The 16,193-nt window shown below is 43.6% G+C and overlaps 2 protein-coding genes across 3 annotated transcripts; both read right to left on the bottom strand.

Moving 5' to 3' along the window:
* Nucleotides 1-1,665: 1,665 nt before the first annotated feature.
* Nucleotides 1,666-4,809, bottom strand: LOC100283492 (uncharacterized). Of its 2 annotated transcripts, NM_001371692.1 has the most exons (5): nt 4,290-4,784; nt 4,042-4,181; nt 2,928-3,005; nt 2,493-2,782; nt 1,666-2,004 (listed from the first exon to the last, which is right to left on the bottom strand). In NM_001371692.1, the coding sequence occupies exons 1-5, from the start codon at nt 4,360-4,362 to the stop codon at nt 1,896-1,898; spliced, it is 690 nt and encodes a 229-aa protein (NP_001358621.1). In that variant the 5' UTR covers nt 4,363-4,784; the 3' UTR covers nt 1,666-1,895. The 2 variants fall into 2 exon arrangements, with proteins under 2 accessions (NP_001358621.1, XP_035815509.1); XM_035959616.1 differs by lacking the exon at nt 2,928-3,005 and having other exon boundaries at nt 4,290-4,809.
* A 1,489-nt stretch (nt 4,810-6,298) lies between these two features.
* On the bottom strand, nt 6,299-8,781 carry LOC100282636 (dnaJ subfamily B member 5). Its single transcript, NM_001155544.2, has 3 exons — nt 8,210-8,781; nt 7,623-8,107; nt 6,299-7,132 (listed from the first exon to the last, which is right to left on the bottom strand). Exons 1-3 carry the CDS (start codon nt 8,372-8,374, stop codon nt 6,694-6,696), a joined length of 1,089 nt encoding a protein of 362 aa, NP_001149016.2. The 5' UTR covers nt 8,375-8,781; the 3' UTR covers nt 6,299-6,693.
* Between the last annotated feature and the right edge of the window lie 7,412 nt (nt 8,782-16,193).

The raw sequence follows: 16,193 nt of genomic DNA on the forward strand, positions 1-16,193 counted from the left end.
CTTTGCTGTGGTGAAGTGTTGAGCTCGTTCCATCTGCTCCGGCGCCAGTTGAAGTGTGGGAGAAAGATGGATGCGAAGTTAAGTTGACTTGTTTTTGAAATAAATTCAATTGGATTGCGAGTTTGAGCGGATGATATTATATTTTTTATGAGAGGGATACCCCCAACTCTATTACTTGCATAATAGAAATACAACATGTTTACAGAAAGGTTTTCAGCGCATAACAGCATGGTGGCCAAGTTCAGAACCCATTATTACATCATGGTGGAGTACCTGATTGAGGCATCACAACCATCAGACCACAACAAGTGCGACAACACATCAATCAAGCATCCACCTAGACTGGGCGATGAAGTCTACATACTACAGTCACAAAGGGGCTGAAACCCAGAGAGATAACACCAGAAAGCAGTAGCACACAAAACAGAGAGACGACGTTGTCGCAGCTGGAAGCCAGGATTACTCCGCATCATCAACTTTATCATTGGTGCCCGTGATCTGCCTTCCACTTGCAGCCCGGACAAGAAGTTTAGCACCCTCCTAAAGATCCTGCAAATCTTTTTGCTGAGTCCTGCCCAACACAAAATCAAAGCACCAGCATGGCAAATAATCACATTAGGTGATTTGATTAAGATTTTTTCGAAGCTCATTTTGTTTCTGGTCTTCCATATGGCCCAACAAGTAACGGCAATTAGAACTACACGAGTAGACTTGTCAATTTTGAGATATCTCTGTAACCACACAATACAATGATCTAAGTTCCCCAGGCACATAAGGTGTGTCGAGGCACTTGGCCACCACTCCCCATATCACTTTAGCAACAGAGCATGTAAAGAAAAGGTGATCAACTGTTTCGACTTGGGGACAGAAACTACAGGAGGAATCCCTCCCTGTCCAGTTTTTCTTGAGCAAATTATCTTTAGTTAAAATGGCCTTATTGCTCACTAACCACATAAACACTTCAGTTTTTGGAGAAATTTTGCGTTTCCAAATGAGCTTCCAGTCAGGGCCTAGCTTCCCATATGACAGATTGTTGTTCGCCGCATTTCCAAAGCACTACATCACGGTAGTCTTTAAAGTCAAAGTTTTCACAATGTCTGCCAATGTCCTCCCATCTTTCCCTGTTGGCCCCATGAAAGTTGAAACCATCTCCTAAAGAATAGCTGCCAATCAGTTTCTCTTGCTTCTTTATGCGGGTGATATTATGAGTTGGGAATTTGGGATGGCTGAGATATCTCTCGGGTTCCAGCAGTTTCTATGGACTGGGATTCTTGTTTGATAATTGTGGAGTCGTGATAATCGATTGCCGACCAATTCTCCTTCCACCTCGCTCATAAGCGATGTCCTTCGGCTTGGATCGCGGCACGCTGCAGAGCGGGCAAGGCCTCTCGTCGTCATAACACAATTCGGCGACCGAGGAAACACATCCACACAAACAGCCGCTCCTGCCGCCAACCACAGCGAGCTGGTGGAATTTTCTTTCTGTTTGGGATAAGGCCAGATCAGAGATCAAAGGGGGAAAAAAAGAGAAAAGGCAGAGGAGCCCCGGTCTAAGCACAGTTTCGGAACTCACTGATCGTAACCTATACAGTGCAGTGTACAGCCATGCGCTTCATGGCTGTAGTTTCGGAACTGGTCTAATCGCTCCTACGCACTACTGCAGTGTACGTATAGCCAGCCATCCGCCGTTGTGACTCATTATGTTGGTACAACAAACCAATGCTCCAGAGTTCAGACGTACACGCACAACCGCGACTTGCGTGCGTGGTGCGTACCACACACAGATCGTCAGTTGTGAAGACAGAGACCGGCTTACAATAACTTAGAAAGATACATCACGCCCACATCAACTCTGCACCTTCCAGTGATAATACCAGGCTCGCTCTGGTTCGTCATCAGTCGCCGAATAGAGTAGAGAGCAGCAGGTCCTGCACGAACGTGGCTCTGACGCGGGCTTGCTTCCGCTTCAGCTCCCTTTCTTCACTTGTGAGCGACGAATCGATACTGTGCCACAAAAAAAAACGAACACATCTGATGACTGAACTGTGTTGTGTGTACAATCAATTGGTAAGATGAGCAGGGTTTAATGGTCGCGTGGACAGCCTGCTTCATCTATGCGTTTTACAAAACAGCAAGTTGCAGAAGGGCGAAGAGGAAGTTTGATACTACACTGCTCATCATTTTTTCAATGAAACCAAGTTGCTGGTTGGAAGACTTTATTATTCAACAGGAGGCATCTTTCCGAACGGGTAAACAAAACGAGCTATCTAGTCTACAAGACTACGAGAACTACTGGCTCAGATTTGCATGGTGGCCACATATAAGATTTCCCTGTCACACGAGACAGTTCAGATGCCCGACTCTAAACTAGTAGTCCAGAAAGTAACATGAAGACTATGGTGTCCGCCACGACTGGGCGAAAAAACGATGTGGTTGTTAAGCCTGTCGACTCACTAGCGTTTCATTTTAGCATGGATGCGTATAAAATATACCTTAGCTTCCGTGCCTGAGCGGGCGCTTCTTTCACCGTCGTTGCATCATCAGGAATGGAAACAGTCGACTTGGATGCTTGCTCCGCGTCTGAGGTAGGGAAGCCAAGGCCGAACGACGACAGAAGAGGATCAGCCGAAATGTTCGTGGCGCTGCTGCTGCTGCTGTTGTCGCTGGATCTCTGTCCGCCTCCTCCGAGGAGCACCTGCAAGTGGGCTTCCCGTAGATCTCGGCTCAGCAAAGAGAGGGCCTGGCTGCCTGGAATGATGAATCTGCGCAGCCGGCGGCGATTCTGCGGGAGGGCAGAAGGCGGATGAGTTTCAAGGGAGAGAAAAAAGCACTTCATAAACTGTAAGCCTACACTCGTATGCATCAAATGGTGACTTGGTGAGCGAGGTCAAGAACCACGAATTCACATGTCCACGGTGTGAGAATACCTTGAATAAATATCCATGTTGCGTAGTAATATGGTTAACCATATCCTTCGTAACCATCTCTGAGCAGACAGGGCAGGCCTGGAATGGGCAGTGCAAAAAATCAGGGCAGGAATAAAGTAACCAGCAAGATGGGCATAAATGCAACGACATCGTTAAGGTGAGTTTCGTCCATGCTATAGGCTTATAGCTTATGCAAAAGATCGTTTCAACTGAGGCGAAGAGAAAGGGTCCTCAAATCAACTTGCAGCAGCAGATACCATAAACATTGGAGACAACTAAGCTCTTAAATCTACAACTTAGGATAAGCTAGAAGTTCTACCCCTGATACTGAGTTACTGGGTTCCTTCCAAAGCTGATGTTCCAGTTCACTAGTCCGAAGGCAGCGATGTTCATTCTTCGGATCAAACTTGAATCGTTTCTTCTCATAGATACCTATTTGTAAGCTTTCTTGTAGCAGACTTCAGTCCATGGTTGTATATTGACAAAAACCCCAGCCACAGGCTTATAACACTGACGTATGATAGATTAGCTTTCACTTTGCATCTCCGAGAAGCTCCAAGTTGTCATATATTCATTTCCCAAAACTCTCGTTTCATTTAGGCAGACTAAAAGGATAGTTCAAGTAATCAAATTGTACCATCTTTCCCATACTTCTCCTGTCCAATAGATCCCGAAAAGTGTAAAAGAAGAACAATCTCGTTCTTCAAAAGTCAACGCCAACGAGCTGCTAGTTCCAAATTCCAATCAGAACAAGGTATATAACCCATATGATCAAGCACCCGCGCCGACACGACTAGCATCATGTGGTCAGTTCCCAGGTCAACCAAGCACAAATTCGCTAAATCCTCTCTAGCAATTCATAGGAGGGCAAAACACACCAGACTAAGGCCCTGTTTGGCACAGCTTATTTTCAGCTTCTTCACAAATTTAAGCAGAAGTTTTGCCAAACAGCTAGCTTCTCCAGCAGCTTATTAGTTCAGCTGCTTCTCAGAATACACTAAAAGCAGCCAACAAGCATAAGCTGCTTTTCACCAGCTTATCAGATAAGCTGCTTTTTCAACCAGCAGCAGCTGTGCCAAACAGGGCCTAAGGCGTCCGGTGGGGGGGCACTCACCGCGGCTTGGGGTTCGAACGGGTGCTCCTCCTCCAGGTGCGCGCAGAGGGATCCGACGTCGTGGTCCTCGTAGCAGTAGGGGCAGGGGAACTCGGGCCTGACCTCCTCGTCCATCTCCAGCTCATCCATCCCGGCCCGATCTGCGCCCGCAAAAGCAAGCCCAGGGTGAAGCAGTCAGAAACCACGCCGCCACGAAGGCAGACCCAGCGGAACGGAACACGGGGCTGGAGGGAGCGCGGTAGCCGCACCGCTGTGGCCGAGCTGCGCCGCGTAGAAGCGCTTCGCGGCGGCCAGGCGCGAGATCCAGTGCTCGGAGTCCATCGGTCCGGCGGGCAGCGGGGCGGAGGGATACGGGCTCCTCTTCCTTCTCCTGCGGCGGTGCGGTGGCAGGCAACCGCGGCGCCGCGCTTCCCCTCTCCTCGACCCCCGCGCGATCAGGACGCGCGGCTTCTGCGGCGTGGGTTAGTAGTCGCACCGGATCGGAGCTCGCCGCAGAATTTTTGGCCGAGGATGGAGGGGAGCTGGAGCGCAGGAGGGGAGGGAGGGGAAGCTCAAGCTGAGCCGAGGCCTCACTCTTATCGGGAGAGGAAATGTGGAGAGAGAGAGGAGGAGGACAGGGACGTGGCGCCGCTGGTTCTGTTTTTTTATTCGCCGTGCGGTGGTTGCCGTCCCCGCCGGGCCGCGCCGGGAGAACGAGGTGAGCAGGCAGAGCCGCAGAGCTGAGGCGGTCGGCTCGTCGGCCGTCCCCCACTGAGACTGACTCGCCGTGTCACAGACTCACAGTCCGTGAAATTTCACCGCCGATGACGTGTGGGGCGGGGCGAGGAGCGACGCGATCTGCCGTCCACGCTGTGGCAACGTGGAGTGGGCCTGCCCTGTCGGACCGCCGAAACGTGGGATGTGGGACCCTCGTGCCAGTAGCAGCACTGCAGCAGTTTGAAGTTGAACTCGTCCGAGTTACTGACCCCGAGGCCGAGACGGGCCCGGTGCTGCAGTCTGCAGACGACCGCGACCGCGACACGCGTACAACATGTCCCTTCTCGAATAAATATAAAAATAAATATTAACGTGTATAATATTGCTCCATACATCCTAAGATATAATTCGTTTTAATCTGTGAACGTAGTTTGCACATATTTGAAAACGATGGGTGTATATATATTAAAAACAGAGGGACTTTATAATGATACAGTGTTGGATATATATATTTAATAAAATTATTCGGAACAAAAAATATTACTATTTTTTATTTTATACATTTAAATAAATTTTAAATGACATCATACACCATGCTGCGATATTTATAGTAAACGTGGTGCTTCACTGCAATGTAAGTTTAGTAGCAGTGTCTAATGTTAGAACATCTTCATTAGTTCCTAAAAAAATACTCCGTGAATTCCAAGTTGATAAGTATATATTGGAAAAAAACACTAACCTCCAACAGATTCTTAGGCTGCTAAATATTCTTGAATTATGCCAATACAATCTTTGTAGTTATTACTTATGGCTTCAAGTTTAGTTTCATTTGCACGATAAGGTTAAATAATGATTATTTTTCTATTGATTACTGTTTTCTGTTTTCATTTGGTATGAAGCAAAGCCGCTCATTTTTCTTTAAATTCTTAGATGAGTCATCTTAAGACTTATCAAACGATTATGGTAAATTCATCATTTCTGCAGCTTAAAAATATTCAGTGCAACACAGCACGAACTCAATGGCAGGTTACTGATTTTATGGTGGCCAATGACACATAAAATAGTTATTTGAGTGCCAAACAATTTCCTAAGTCTAAGGGACTAAATGTGAATATTTAGTAGTTTGGTATATTTGAGAACTTTATTTAAAGAACTGTTAGAACATAATTTCAGGTTAATAAAGCTCTAAATTAATTTTAGGAACTTTTTTAAGGACTAGTGGAGATGCTTATGTAGTTTTTTCTAGCACCCGCGAACCAAAATTTCATTTCCATTATACTTCATCATCCAGAAAGAATATAATTTTCACTTATCTCGCTATACTTTATTCATAAAAAATGTATTGCTGCTTACTTCATAAGAAGTAAAAAGAACATTTAAGCTTATCAAAATATATAGAAAAATTGCTAAAAATTATGATACTGAAGCAATTGTTAAGAAATGTATTTTTTATAAAACATTTATATTATCAAATATTATTAGATTATTTTTAAACGCATTTTTATACCTATTCATTTTAAACAACTTTTAGTTAATAGACTTAAAAAGAGGTTTAGGTTCTCTTAAACCTTGAATTTTATTCTTTTTTGCGGTGTACAACTACCGTTTGCAATGACTATTTCTTACACTAACAAATACAGAGAATGCGCGTGTTCGTGGCCAACAGTTACTCCATCCGCGATCCTTGCAAGTTGCAAATGCAACGACGTGGACCAGTGAACAGACAACCACCACGATCTGGAAGTTCGCACAAGGAATCCTCCGCTACACATCTCAAGTTTCTCAACCATACACCGTACAACAGTAGCTGTTCTGTACTCAACACTTGGTGGCCTCGTCATCGTCGTCGTCGTTGCGGAGGCTGCAAATGGCAGCTCCCTTCCCTCCTCCCCAGTTCAAGATAAACCAACACGAAAATGTCTGATACACAATACTCCAAAACAACACAAGCGCGCTCTACTGCCCGAGCAGCCTCTTGACACCGGACTTCTGGTCCGCCGTGAGCCTCGCCGGGAACTTGATGTCGAACTTGATCCGGAGGTTGCCCTTCCTGGACGGGTCCTTGGGTATCGGCATGCCCTCCCCTCGCACCACCTCCTCGTAGCCCGGGTGGATCACGGAGCTGATGGGCACCGTCAGGCTGCGCCCGTCCAGCGTCGTCACGTGCGCGGTGTACCCCGTCAGGGCCTCCGCCAGCGGGATCTTCTGGGTCACCACCAGGTCGTTGCCGTCGCGGGTGAACACCGGGTGCGGCTTCTCGTCGATGATGAAGACGAGGTCCGCCGGGATCGTGTTGGGCGTCTCGTTGCCCTTCTCCGGGAACGTGATCTTGGTGCCCTTCTTCCACCCCGGCTTCACGTCGATCGTTAGGATCTCTTCCACTGGGATCGTCTTCCTGCACACACAAGTTTAGCATAGCAGTGGTGAGCACACAATCTGCAAATGGAACTCAGCTTTCTTGTTTTGTGGCTGTAGTGTTATATAGCTCACGGATTGACGGGGACAAAACAAGCTGGCACAGCCCAAATGGCAAATGCAAATCAATTCAACTGACTGAGCTACCGCTGCTAAAGCAGTAAACTCAAACATCTATGATGGCTGATCCGCAGAATTTATATTAAAAAAAGATCAAACCAACTCGCCCAATCGGTCGAATTTAAGAAAATTTAACTTGATTCCAGTCTAGAATCAAAGTCATTTTTAGGACAGCAGCTTAAATCCAACAGCAGAAATTAACCAAGCATAAATCTCATCAGGTTATAGCTCAAGCAAATTTAAGGAGTCTTTTATTGCGTTTCAGTTCAGTTTCAAATACTTTAATCAACAACAGCAATTTCAAACAAACAATGCTGAGACGGAGATGCGAAGAGAAGGCAGATGCTTACCCACTGGCGTCAGAGATTTCCCTGGAGATCTTCATCTTCTTGGTGGTGCCCTTGTACAGCTCCTCGAGGCTGCACGGCAGCTTCCGCTCTATGGCCGGCGCCTTCACGGCCCGCCCGCCGGCGTGCATGCCGTGCCCGTCCGGGCCGCCGCCGAACGCAGAGCCGAATATGTCGTCCCCGAAGATGGAGGAGGAGAACCTCGTACCGCCGCTCCGCATGCCGGGCATCCCACCGCCCATGCCGCTGCCGCCCATGCCACCGCCGCCCATGCCGCCGAAGGGGCTGGAGCCGCCGAAGAACTCGGCGAAGATGTCCTCCGCGTTGCGCGGGTTGAACCGGAACACCGTCGGCCCGTCGCCGCCGGTGGAGAAGAAGGTTGCGCCGCCGGGCCCCGCCCCGCCGGCGCCCGGCGGCGGCACCTGCCCCTTAAGACCCTCCTCGCCGTACTGGTCGTACACCGCGCGCTTCTGCGGGTCGCTCAGCACCTGCACGGACACAGAGAGCCAGAGGCCAAGAGCACGTTACGACACGATTGGGCCGGCTGGGGAGACGAATCTGGCGTGGATCTTCTCCGGACGCCCACTTACCTCGTACGCCTCCGAGATCTGCTTGAACTTGTTCTCGGCCTCCTTCTTGTTGTTGGGGTTCTTGTCGGGGTGCCATTTCATGGCGAGCTTGCGGTAGGCCTTCTTGAGGTCGTCATCGGTGGCGCCCTTGTCGACGCCTAGGATCTTGTAATAGTCAAGCCCCATCGTTACTGCTTCCTTCCCGCTTCGCCGCTTTGCGTGCCCGCGCTCTTGGTTATCGCCGGAGACTCGCGCTCGTTTGGACGTTCTCGCTGTCGTTGCGATTCGGTGAGGTTTGGTTGGTTCGGGGTAGGAGACGGGAGGAGAGGAGGGGAGAGAAAAGGGGATGAGAGAAGCGTCTGGATAGACGAAGCGACGAGCCGACGAGACCGGTCTGGAGACGGGTGTGGAAGCTTCTGGAAGGCGCAGGAAACTGCGCGCGGAATCTAGGGGCGCAGCCCAGGTGGAGCTCTCCCTGTTAAGAACCCTTTGCTACCGAGTGTAGTCCAAAGGCTACTTAACTAGAAGTGGAATCACAAACACAGGAGACACAAAGATATAGGAGGAACTGATATTCTCATTCATGTATTCTGTTTACTGGTTACAACAAATGGTAGTGTCCTCCTCTATATATAGTGCACAGTTAGGGTTTAGGCTAGATGGGCCACATGGGCCTTCGGGGCCCAAACAGGTTTCTTAACACTCCCCCTTGGCCCTCTTGCCGCGAGATACACATGTCCCAAAACTCCACAAAAACCCAATAGGAAAAAATTGGAGAAAGAGTACATGGCTCACGCTTGCTGTGTTGCATGATTTGTCTCATTAAAAACCATACGTGAGAAACTTCTATTGAAAACTCACATAAGGGGAAAAGAGTACAAATCACCTTTTTCTTCATTTAATCTTAAGACTATAATTAGGTATTTGAACTTCATGCTCAAGATTCAATTTAGGAGTATGCAAATTTCTCCCCCTGAGAACCACACTTTTAAGTCTTTTATAATTGCTTCAAGTCCATCCTTTCAATGATGGATGCAATGCTTAAATGGAGATCTACAAGATGCTCTTGTGCCTTATTATGCAAGACTCTAACGTGGTTCAACATATGCCTTCTTGATCATATATTAATGGGATTTTCATACATAGCACATATCCCATCATTACTTATGCAACACAAGCTTCTTTACTTCATAAGTTGGTAGTGGGATTCCTTAATCCACATTACTTATATCGTGGAGTGTTTCTTATTCGAAGTATACATCTTCACAAATCTTTATGCTAGACTTTGGTTCCCATATGAGTTTGTCATTGTTGACACAAAGGTCCACTTTCTGACTTCAATATGACTTTAATTTACAACAAAGGGATTCATATTCATATTTAGGTACATGTCTTGATCTTCAATGCAAAATTTCTTAGCCCTTTGGATATATTGGAGTATATTCATGATTGGTATTTATTTATACTTATTGCCATTACCGATCAAACACAATGACACATAGAGTGTCTACCTTGGGTGTATCGACATGGTATTTCCTCCCCCTCATCCTTAGGTTCTTATAGGTCTGGGTTCACAAATGACCGACCAATTAATAGTATTTTCATAATGCACTTTTCTATAATTGAGAACCTTTTCAGTATGATAAGGTATAGGTTTCAAATATTCATTCAAGCATGCCTCAAGCCATATGCTTAAGCTGTGGCATGCTCATACTTCGAGTATGTTTGCATTCTTGCACGATTCTTTCAATATTTGTGGTAACTTTTCGAAGTTACACTATGCTTAATTTTATTTGCCTTTCTTAGGTTATGGTCAATGACACTTCCATGTGCCTATAAATATATAAGTCGAAATCAAGATCTTTCCTTTATTTAATCATCCTCTTATTCAACTTCAAGTTGATTTCTGCCAATGAGATAAACATACTTACAAAGGAGATAATGCCCATGATTAGGAAAAACAGATCTTCAAGAACTTGAGCTGCTAGTGGTCATTGTATCTTTGCTACAGTGATTGCCATCTTTTCAAGATAGTCTGTATTATATGATAGATACATAATGACTATTGCTCTTGTTCAAGTATTACCATTCCTTTTCAGAATTCACAGGAGTGCTTTATGCACTTTATCTTGCTTTACTCCAATATTTCTCAATACGGTAGCAAGCTCCTTTATTAATAGCTGATGAGCTCAAATTTGTTTCAGCTTTCTCTTCTTTTTCATTTACCGGTATATTCATATCCTGAAGGCACCTCGCTAGAAGGCTGCTCTCCAGTTACCAGCTCTCAACTGGTTCCCCCATTATTTCGTTGGGGTGTTTCGTGACTAGGCTGTGATAAGCTCCCTTATCCATTTTTCTCCAGGCGTCCCCGGGTACTTGGAATTAGAGTAACTAGATTTCCTATCCTTTTCTTTGAGGCCTCGGAATAGGATGAGGAATACCATTCATGGTACTTAAGTCCTCTCTAGTGCACTAAACAATAGTGTGACTTGATCACGCTCTACAAATCACAAAACAAAATGGCAGTTCAATACTTTATTCCAATGTCTTCTTGACATTCCAATTTACTTATTGGTATTGCACGAGAATATTCTATGTGAATTCTCGGCTTCTTGATTTTCTAGTTTTCTTATTAGTGTGGGTCTTGCACGGGGATCTTTTTGGCTTTTCGAGCGATTTCCCGGCATTCTTATTTCAAGTATTCTTTTCCTCCCCCTAATGCCGTGGAATAGATCATTAGGCATTATTGTGGTAAGTACATATACCATAGATTTGAAGTTGGGGAGTTATTCTTATGACGTCTTGCACTAGTCATATGCAATAGAACTATATGTCCCTTTTCTTTTTTTTTTAATTATGGACTTCATGTCCTTTTCTTGAAAAAGAAATAACTCCTCAATTGTGACCATATTTTCTAAGTGCATCCTTATTCCATTTTGCATCTTTCTTCATACTACTAGGCTTCATAGTGATGATTACTCAATATATCCATAATTCTTATGAGCAATGCTAACAACTTCATTGGTATGTGGTTTTCTAAGGAGCGCATTCACTTTTGACCACTTCGATGAAGCAGATGGCACATATAATTGCTTAAGATCCCTAATAAGGGTTTTACACCACCATGGATATCTCCTAGATGCATTCTAGGTAAGGAGTATTCTTTAAATTGCACTTTTCATGAGAGAATATTGCATTATAAGTTTCCTGCATGGCTCAAAGAGTGCTCATATGAATCTTCTTGATTGAGGGGATACTCATGTGGTGGTCATGCAATTTGATTGCTTCTCATTATTTGCGAACATAATTGTGACTTCTATTATGCAAAGGAAGAGGATATATGAGCTTCTAAACTCTTTATCCAAATAACAAATTGACAATTCAAGTGTAAATATTCTAATAGAATGGAATTGATGTTCAAAATAAAAGATTTTTTTTCATAAATAATTTTCACATCCAATCTTTCATGACACTCCATATGGAAAACATCCATGTTCCTTAACAATTCATAGGGAACATACTATGTTCATTGTTTCCTCTTGAAACAAATTCTTATAGATCTCTCTTAAACTTGAGAGATTATTACAAGTGTGATGCTTCGTATGATCATGCTTCTTCAAGTGCTGATATAATGTCACATTTTTCATTTTATGCATATATTGTAAAATAAATGCTCGAGGAATGACATTATAGTGGATAACCTTCGTGGTTCACTTGGATGTGCTCTTCTTAAAATTCTTTTTTGTGCTGACATCTCTTTCGACGTTTAATATCAATCGGATACTTTTCATAGTATTCAAGATATGACACATATGCTTCTATGTTACTTTCATGTTCCATAGCAATCAAATAAAAGCAAGGTTTCTTAAAGGGGAAACAAATATCAGTCATACTTTAAAATATATACTAAATAAAGATTCATATATACCGATGAGAAAAATGTGGCCTTTTCTTCAAGAGTTGGCAATTATTTGCCAAATAGGTCTACTCTTTGTGGGTTTCTAATTCATGCAATATTTACATCCACAATTCTAAAAGTGGTGCGAGAGATATTGAACGTTCATAAAAGATCACTCAGAAACAAATGTTTACTTCAATACCATTGTTTGGAGTATTTTCCTCTCCAATCAACTTCATGTTTTTTTTACGACTAGAGGCAAGGGGTACCTCTTCATGAGGGTCCATTCATAGTGTACATGACTTGCTTCTTGCTTGTTTGACAATAAATCTACATTGGTAAAAACCAAGTTGGTTTGCCTTCATTTGGCAATTCATACGATCGAAATTGGGTATGGTACATGCATGTAATGATGCAAATAATATAAGAGGTTGTGTACATTAGAGGTAACAAGATGACCTTATATGGTTCGTGTGAATGATATTGTTGTTTATATGCTAGTGTTAGATTGCTTGTCAAATATTTTCAACTATATCAAGAGAAGTACCGATCATATGTCCACTTCATGAGACTTGTGCATATTAATTGATCGACGTAGAAGTCGGCGATTTTAAATCAGCAACAATTATATGCCACACCTCGATCGACTTCTTGTCGGCGACTACTAGTCAGCAACGATGGTGCATTCATATGTCATGTGGAGACAATACTTGAAATTGCCCATATATCCATATTTGAAATATATACAAAACACTTGCAATACTATAAGTGGTATGTTGTATTCTTCTCATGAAATTCAATAACATTGCAAAAAAAAAATTACACTAATAATTCCATAAATGTATTGCATAAAGGTAAACAATACCATAAAATTACCTCAATTTTCATAATGCCATGACCCGTTTACGCCATCGGCAATGCTTCTTGCAATTGTAGTTTAATCATGAGTGCTTCTTTGCAATTCATAATTTCCGAGAACACTTCTTGTTATTTCAGACATCTTAGATATGATTATTCATACATTCATAAAATGTTGCATGTACTTTCGAGAAAATAAAATTGAGTCCATTACTTCATGCAGGACTTCCATAATATGTGATGTGTTTTCCAGTAATATACACTCATCACAATATGCTTCACGTCATATGCAAAAAAATAATATAGAATGCTTCAAGTGTTATACTTTGTATGCTTTAGGATTTACTTCTTGTAAATTTCAAAGTATTCTAGGTTTTTTTTTAATATTGCTATATAATTAAATATTCATCAATACAACAAGGAATTTTCTGTTGCACTGTAGGGATAAATATAGCAAATGAACAAAAGTAATACAAATTCATAATTCAAACGTTTAGAAAAATTACAATAATCAGACTAAATAAATAGTAAAATATTCAAATGTATAAATAGCGAATAATTCTAATGTCAATTATTGCATGAAAAATATTTCTCTTCAGTTTTCTATAATTCAAGAGGTAAAAACAAAAAAACATGTAGTTTAAGGAGAGACGTGCAAATTTCGGCCCAAAAGGCCCATTCAAATGTGTTTTTAGGGTTTCCCAGCCCCCTTTTTTTTTTCTCCTTCCCAGTGCATGGGGATGGCGGCCGCTGTGCCTGGTTGCCTTTCGGACGGCGGCTTGGCTTGCTCGCACGGGCTCGCCTGCGGCGGCGGTTCAGCGTGCTTGCTCGGGGCGACGGCACGGAGCCTGCTCGCTTGCCTGCGGCAGCGGCTCGGCCTGCTCGCTCGGGAAGCCCGTGCCTGTTCGCGGCAGTGGCGGCGAGGCCCACGCTTGCTCGATTACGGCAGTGGCGGCGGTTTCTACCCTCGCCTGCTCGCCTTCGGCGTCAACAGCCCAGCCTACGTGCGTTCGGGCACGACGGCTTAGCATATGTGCTTGCCCACGGGTAGCCAGGCTGCATACTTGCTCGTATGGCGGTGCCTGCTCCCGTGCGCACGCCCATGAGGCGGCGATGTTGGCTGCTCGGTGTGCATGCTTGCCCGCGACAGTGCCTGCGTTGGTACTTCTGGCGGCGACAGCTCGCCTGCGCGGTGTCGTGGCGGCACCTGCTGCTTGTGCGGTGACATGGTGGTGTCCGTGACTATGACCAGCTGGTGGCGCAGCGACGGCCGGCACAGTTCCCGGCTTCCCGCTCTCGCATTCGAGGTGAGGCGGTGCGACGGCATCTGCTTGCACGCTTATGAGCTTCAAGTCAGAAAAATCGGAAAGCAAGCAAATCTGCCTTTGTTTTCCTTCACCGGCGAGAAAACTACGGATGCGTTTTCTTTTGATTTCCATATGTGTATACGTACATTTGGGTTTATGCCAGAGGGAAGAAAAAGATTCAAAATAAATGCAAAAACTTCTTACTGCCAAGTGAAGTTACCGTCTTACTGCTTTGTCAACTCCTGGATTGAGAGCAATCGTGCTGATAACGTGTTAAGAACCCTTTGCTACCGAGTGTAGTCCAAAGGCTACTTAACTAGAAGTGGAATCACAAACACAGGAGACACAAAGATATAGGAGGAACTGATATTCTCATTCATGTATTCTGTTTACTGGTTACAACAAATGGTAGTGTCCTCCTCTATATATAGTGCACAGTTAGGGTTTAGGCTAGATGGGCCACATGGGCCTTCGGGGCCCAAACAGGTTTCTTAACACTCCCGACTCACGTGACGTGAGACGGACGCGTCGTGCGTGCAGACAGCTTCGTTGGGCTGTCAATATGTCAGGACGGACCATACAGTACTTCCTCCGTCGTAAAAAATATATAATTCAATTTCTATTAACGAAAAAATGCCAATTGTGACATAAATTAATGATCTTAATCTTAAGTTAAATTGAACTCTTAATATAGTAAATTAATGATCTTTACTATATTAATAATGAATTAATTATGTTTAGAAAATCATCTTATTATTTAGTCTTCATCTCTATAATTGTTTTTATAATTAGACTACATTTAATATTTATATTTAACAATTAAACATTTGACATGATACATACTAAACTTTAGTAACCAAATATCCTCTAAAAACACATATGTATATGCTTCTATAGTCACGATCACCATTTTTTTCAAAGAACCCTTTAGAATTTTAAAAATCAAACCTATGGCCCGACCTTAGCCGCAAACCCTAAGAGCTTGTTTGGTTCCTTTAGTCTAGAGACTAAAGTTTAGTTGAAAGACTAAAGTTTAGTTTCTATCCTGTTTGGTTCTAGGAACTAAAAGTATTCAAAATATATTAAATGGATCATAAGATGACCAAAATACCCCTAATCATTCTTTCACCGTTAGTGCAACTGAAATAAAGGAGGGGTAAAAGGTGTAATTTATATGATTTAATCTCTTTTAGTCACCACTGACGGACTAGAGACTAAAAACAGTTTAGTCCCTATTTTAGTCACAGTGTTTGACAATTTAAGAACTAAATGAGACTAAAATAAAAAGACTAATCTTTAGTCTCTCAAACCAAACAAAGATGATGCTCCTAGTAGATGCTTTGGGGATGATGCTAAGCTGCTGCAAAATACAGTACTGCCGTACTACCTGTTGTAGTCTTGGACCTTTTGTGCTTGATCTCAGTCTGATAGTGCAGGCTCCTATCATCGCGCTTTTGCTAAATTTTAAGACAATTACACCGAGACCGAGAAGACACGATCATCCTGAACACACCACGATATCTGTATTAAGACGCACCCAGCTCGTAGAGAAGTGTTTCAAAGATAGCACAGACAAACTATATCGTTAGTTTCATTCTACACTTGCTAGTCATCTTTGTCATTCACATGTTAATTGCCATTTACATTTTTTTGGCAACAGAGCTCAGCAGACCTGTATTTCATTACTCTTGCAGGAAAAGTTCAGGTTCAAGAAACTTCAGATGAACCAGATCACCTTCCTAGATTTGTTTAGCCAACTTGCGCTTCCATTCTACTTTGTTCTAAAATGTAGTAGCTGTTGTTAGATGAGCTTTGCAAGATGTCTTTCCTTTAGCCAATCAGGAACCACTCAATCAGTTGACAGTTGGGTTCAGGATGTCCATATGCATGGGGTCTACGGCCATACAAGGCATCGGAGAATGAAGCAAACTACACTGGTATA

This window comes from Zea mays, chromosome 6, assembly GCF_902167145.1.
Source record: "Zea mays cultivar B73 chromosome 6, Zm-B73-REFERENCE-NAM-5.0, whole genome shotgun sequence".
NCBI classification, from domain to species: Eukaryota; Viridiplantae; Streptophyta; class Magnoliopsida; order Poales; family Poaceae; genus Zea; species Zea mays.

Bases quoted from the DNA above. Each gene is read 5' to 3' on its own strand.
- LOC100283492 (NM_001371692.1), bottom strand. From the start codon at position 4,362: ATGGACTCCGAGCACTGGATCTCGCGCCTGGCCGCCGCGAAGCGCTTC. The intron at 4,182-4,289 runs GTGCGGCTACCG...TTGCGGGCGCAG, and splicing joins GGCGCAGCTCGGCCACAGCG to ATCGGGCCGGGATGGATGAG. The intron at 3,006-4,041 runs GTGAGTGCCCCC...TGCCCATTCCAG, and splicing joins CGTTCGAACCCCAAGCCGCG to GCCTGCCCTGTCTGCTCAGA.
- LOC100282636 (NM_001155544.2), bottom strand. From the start codon at position 8,374: ATGGGGCTTGACTATTACAAGATCCTAGGCGTCGACAAGGGCGCCACC. The intron at 8,108-8,209 runs GTAAGTGGGCGT...GTGTCCGTGCAG, and splicing joins AGATCTCGGAGGCGTACGAG to GTGCTGAGCGACCCGCAGAA. The intron at 7,133-7,622 runs GTAAGCATCTGC...TTGTGTGTGCAG, and splicing joins GAAATCTCTGACGCCAGTGG to GAAGACGATCCCAGTGGAAG.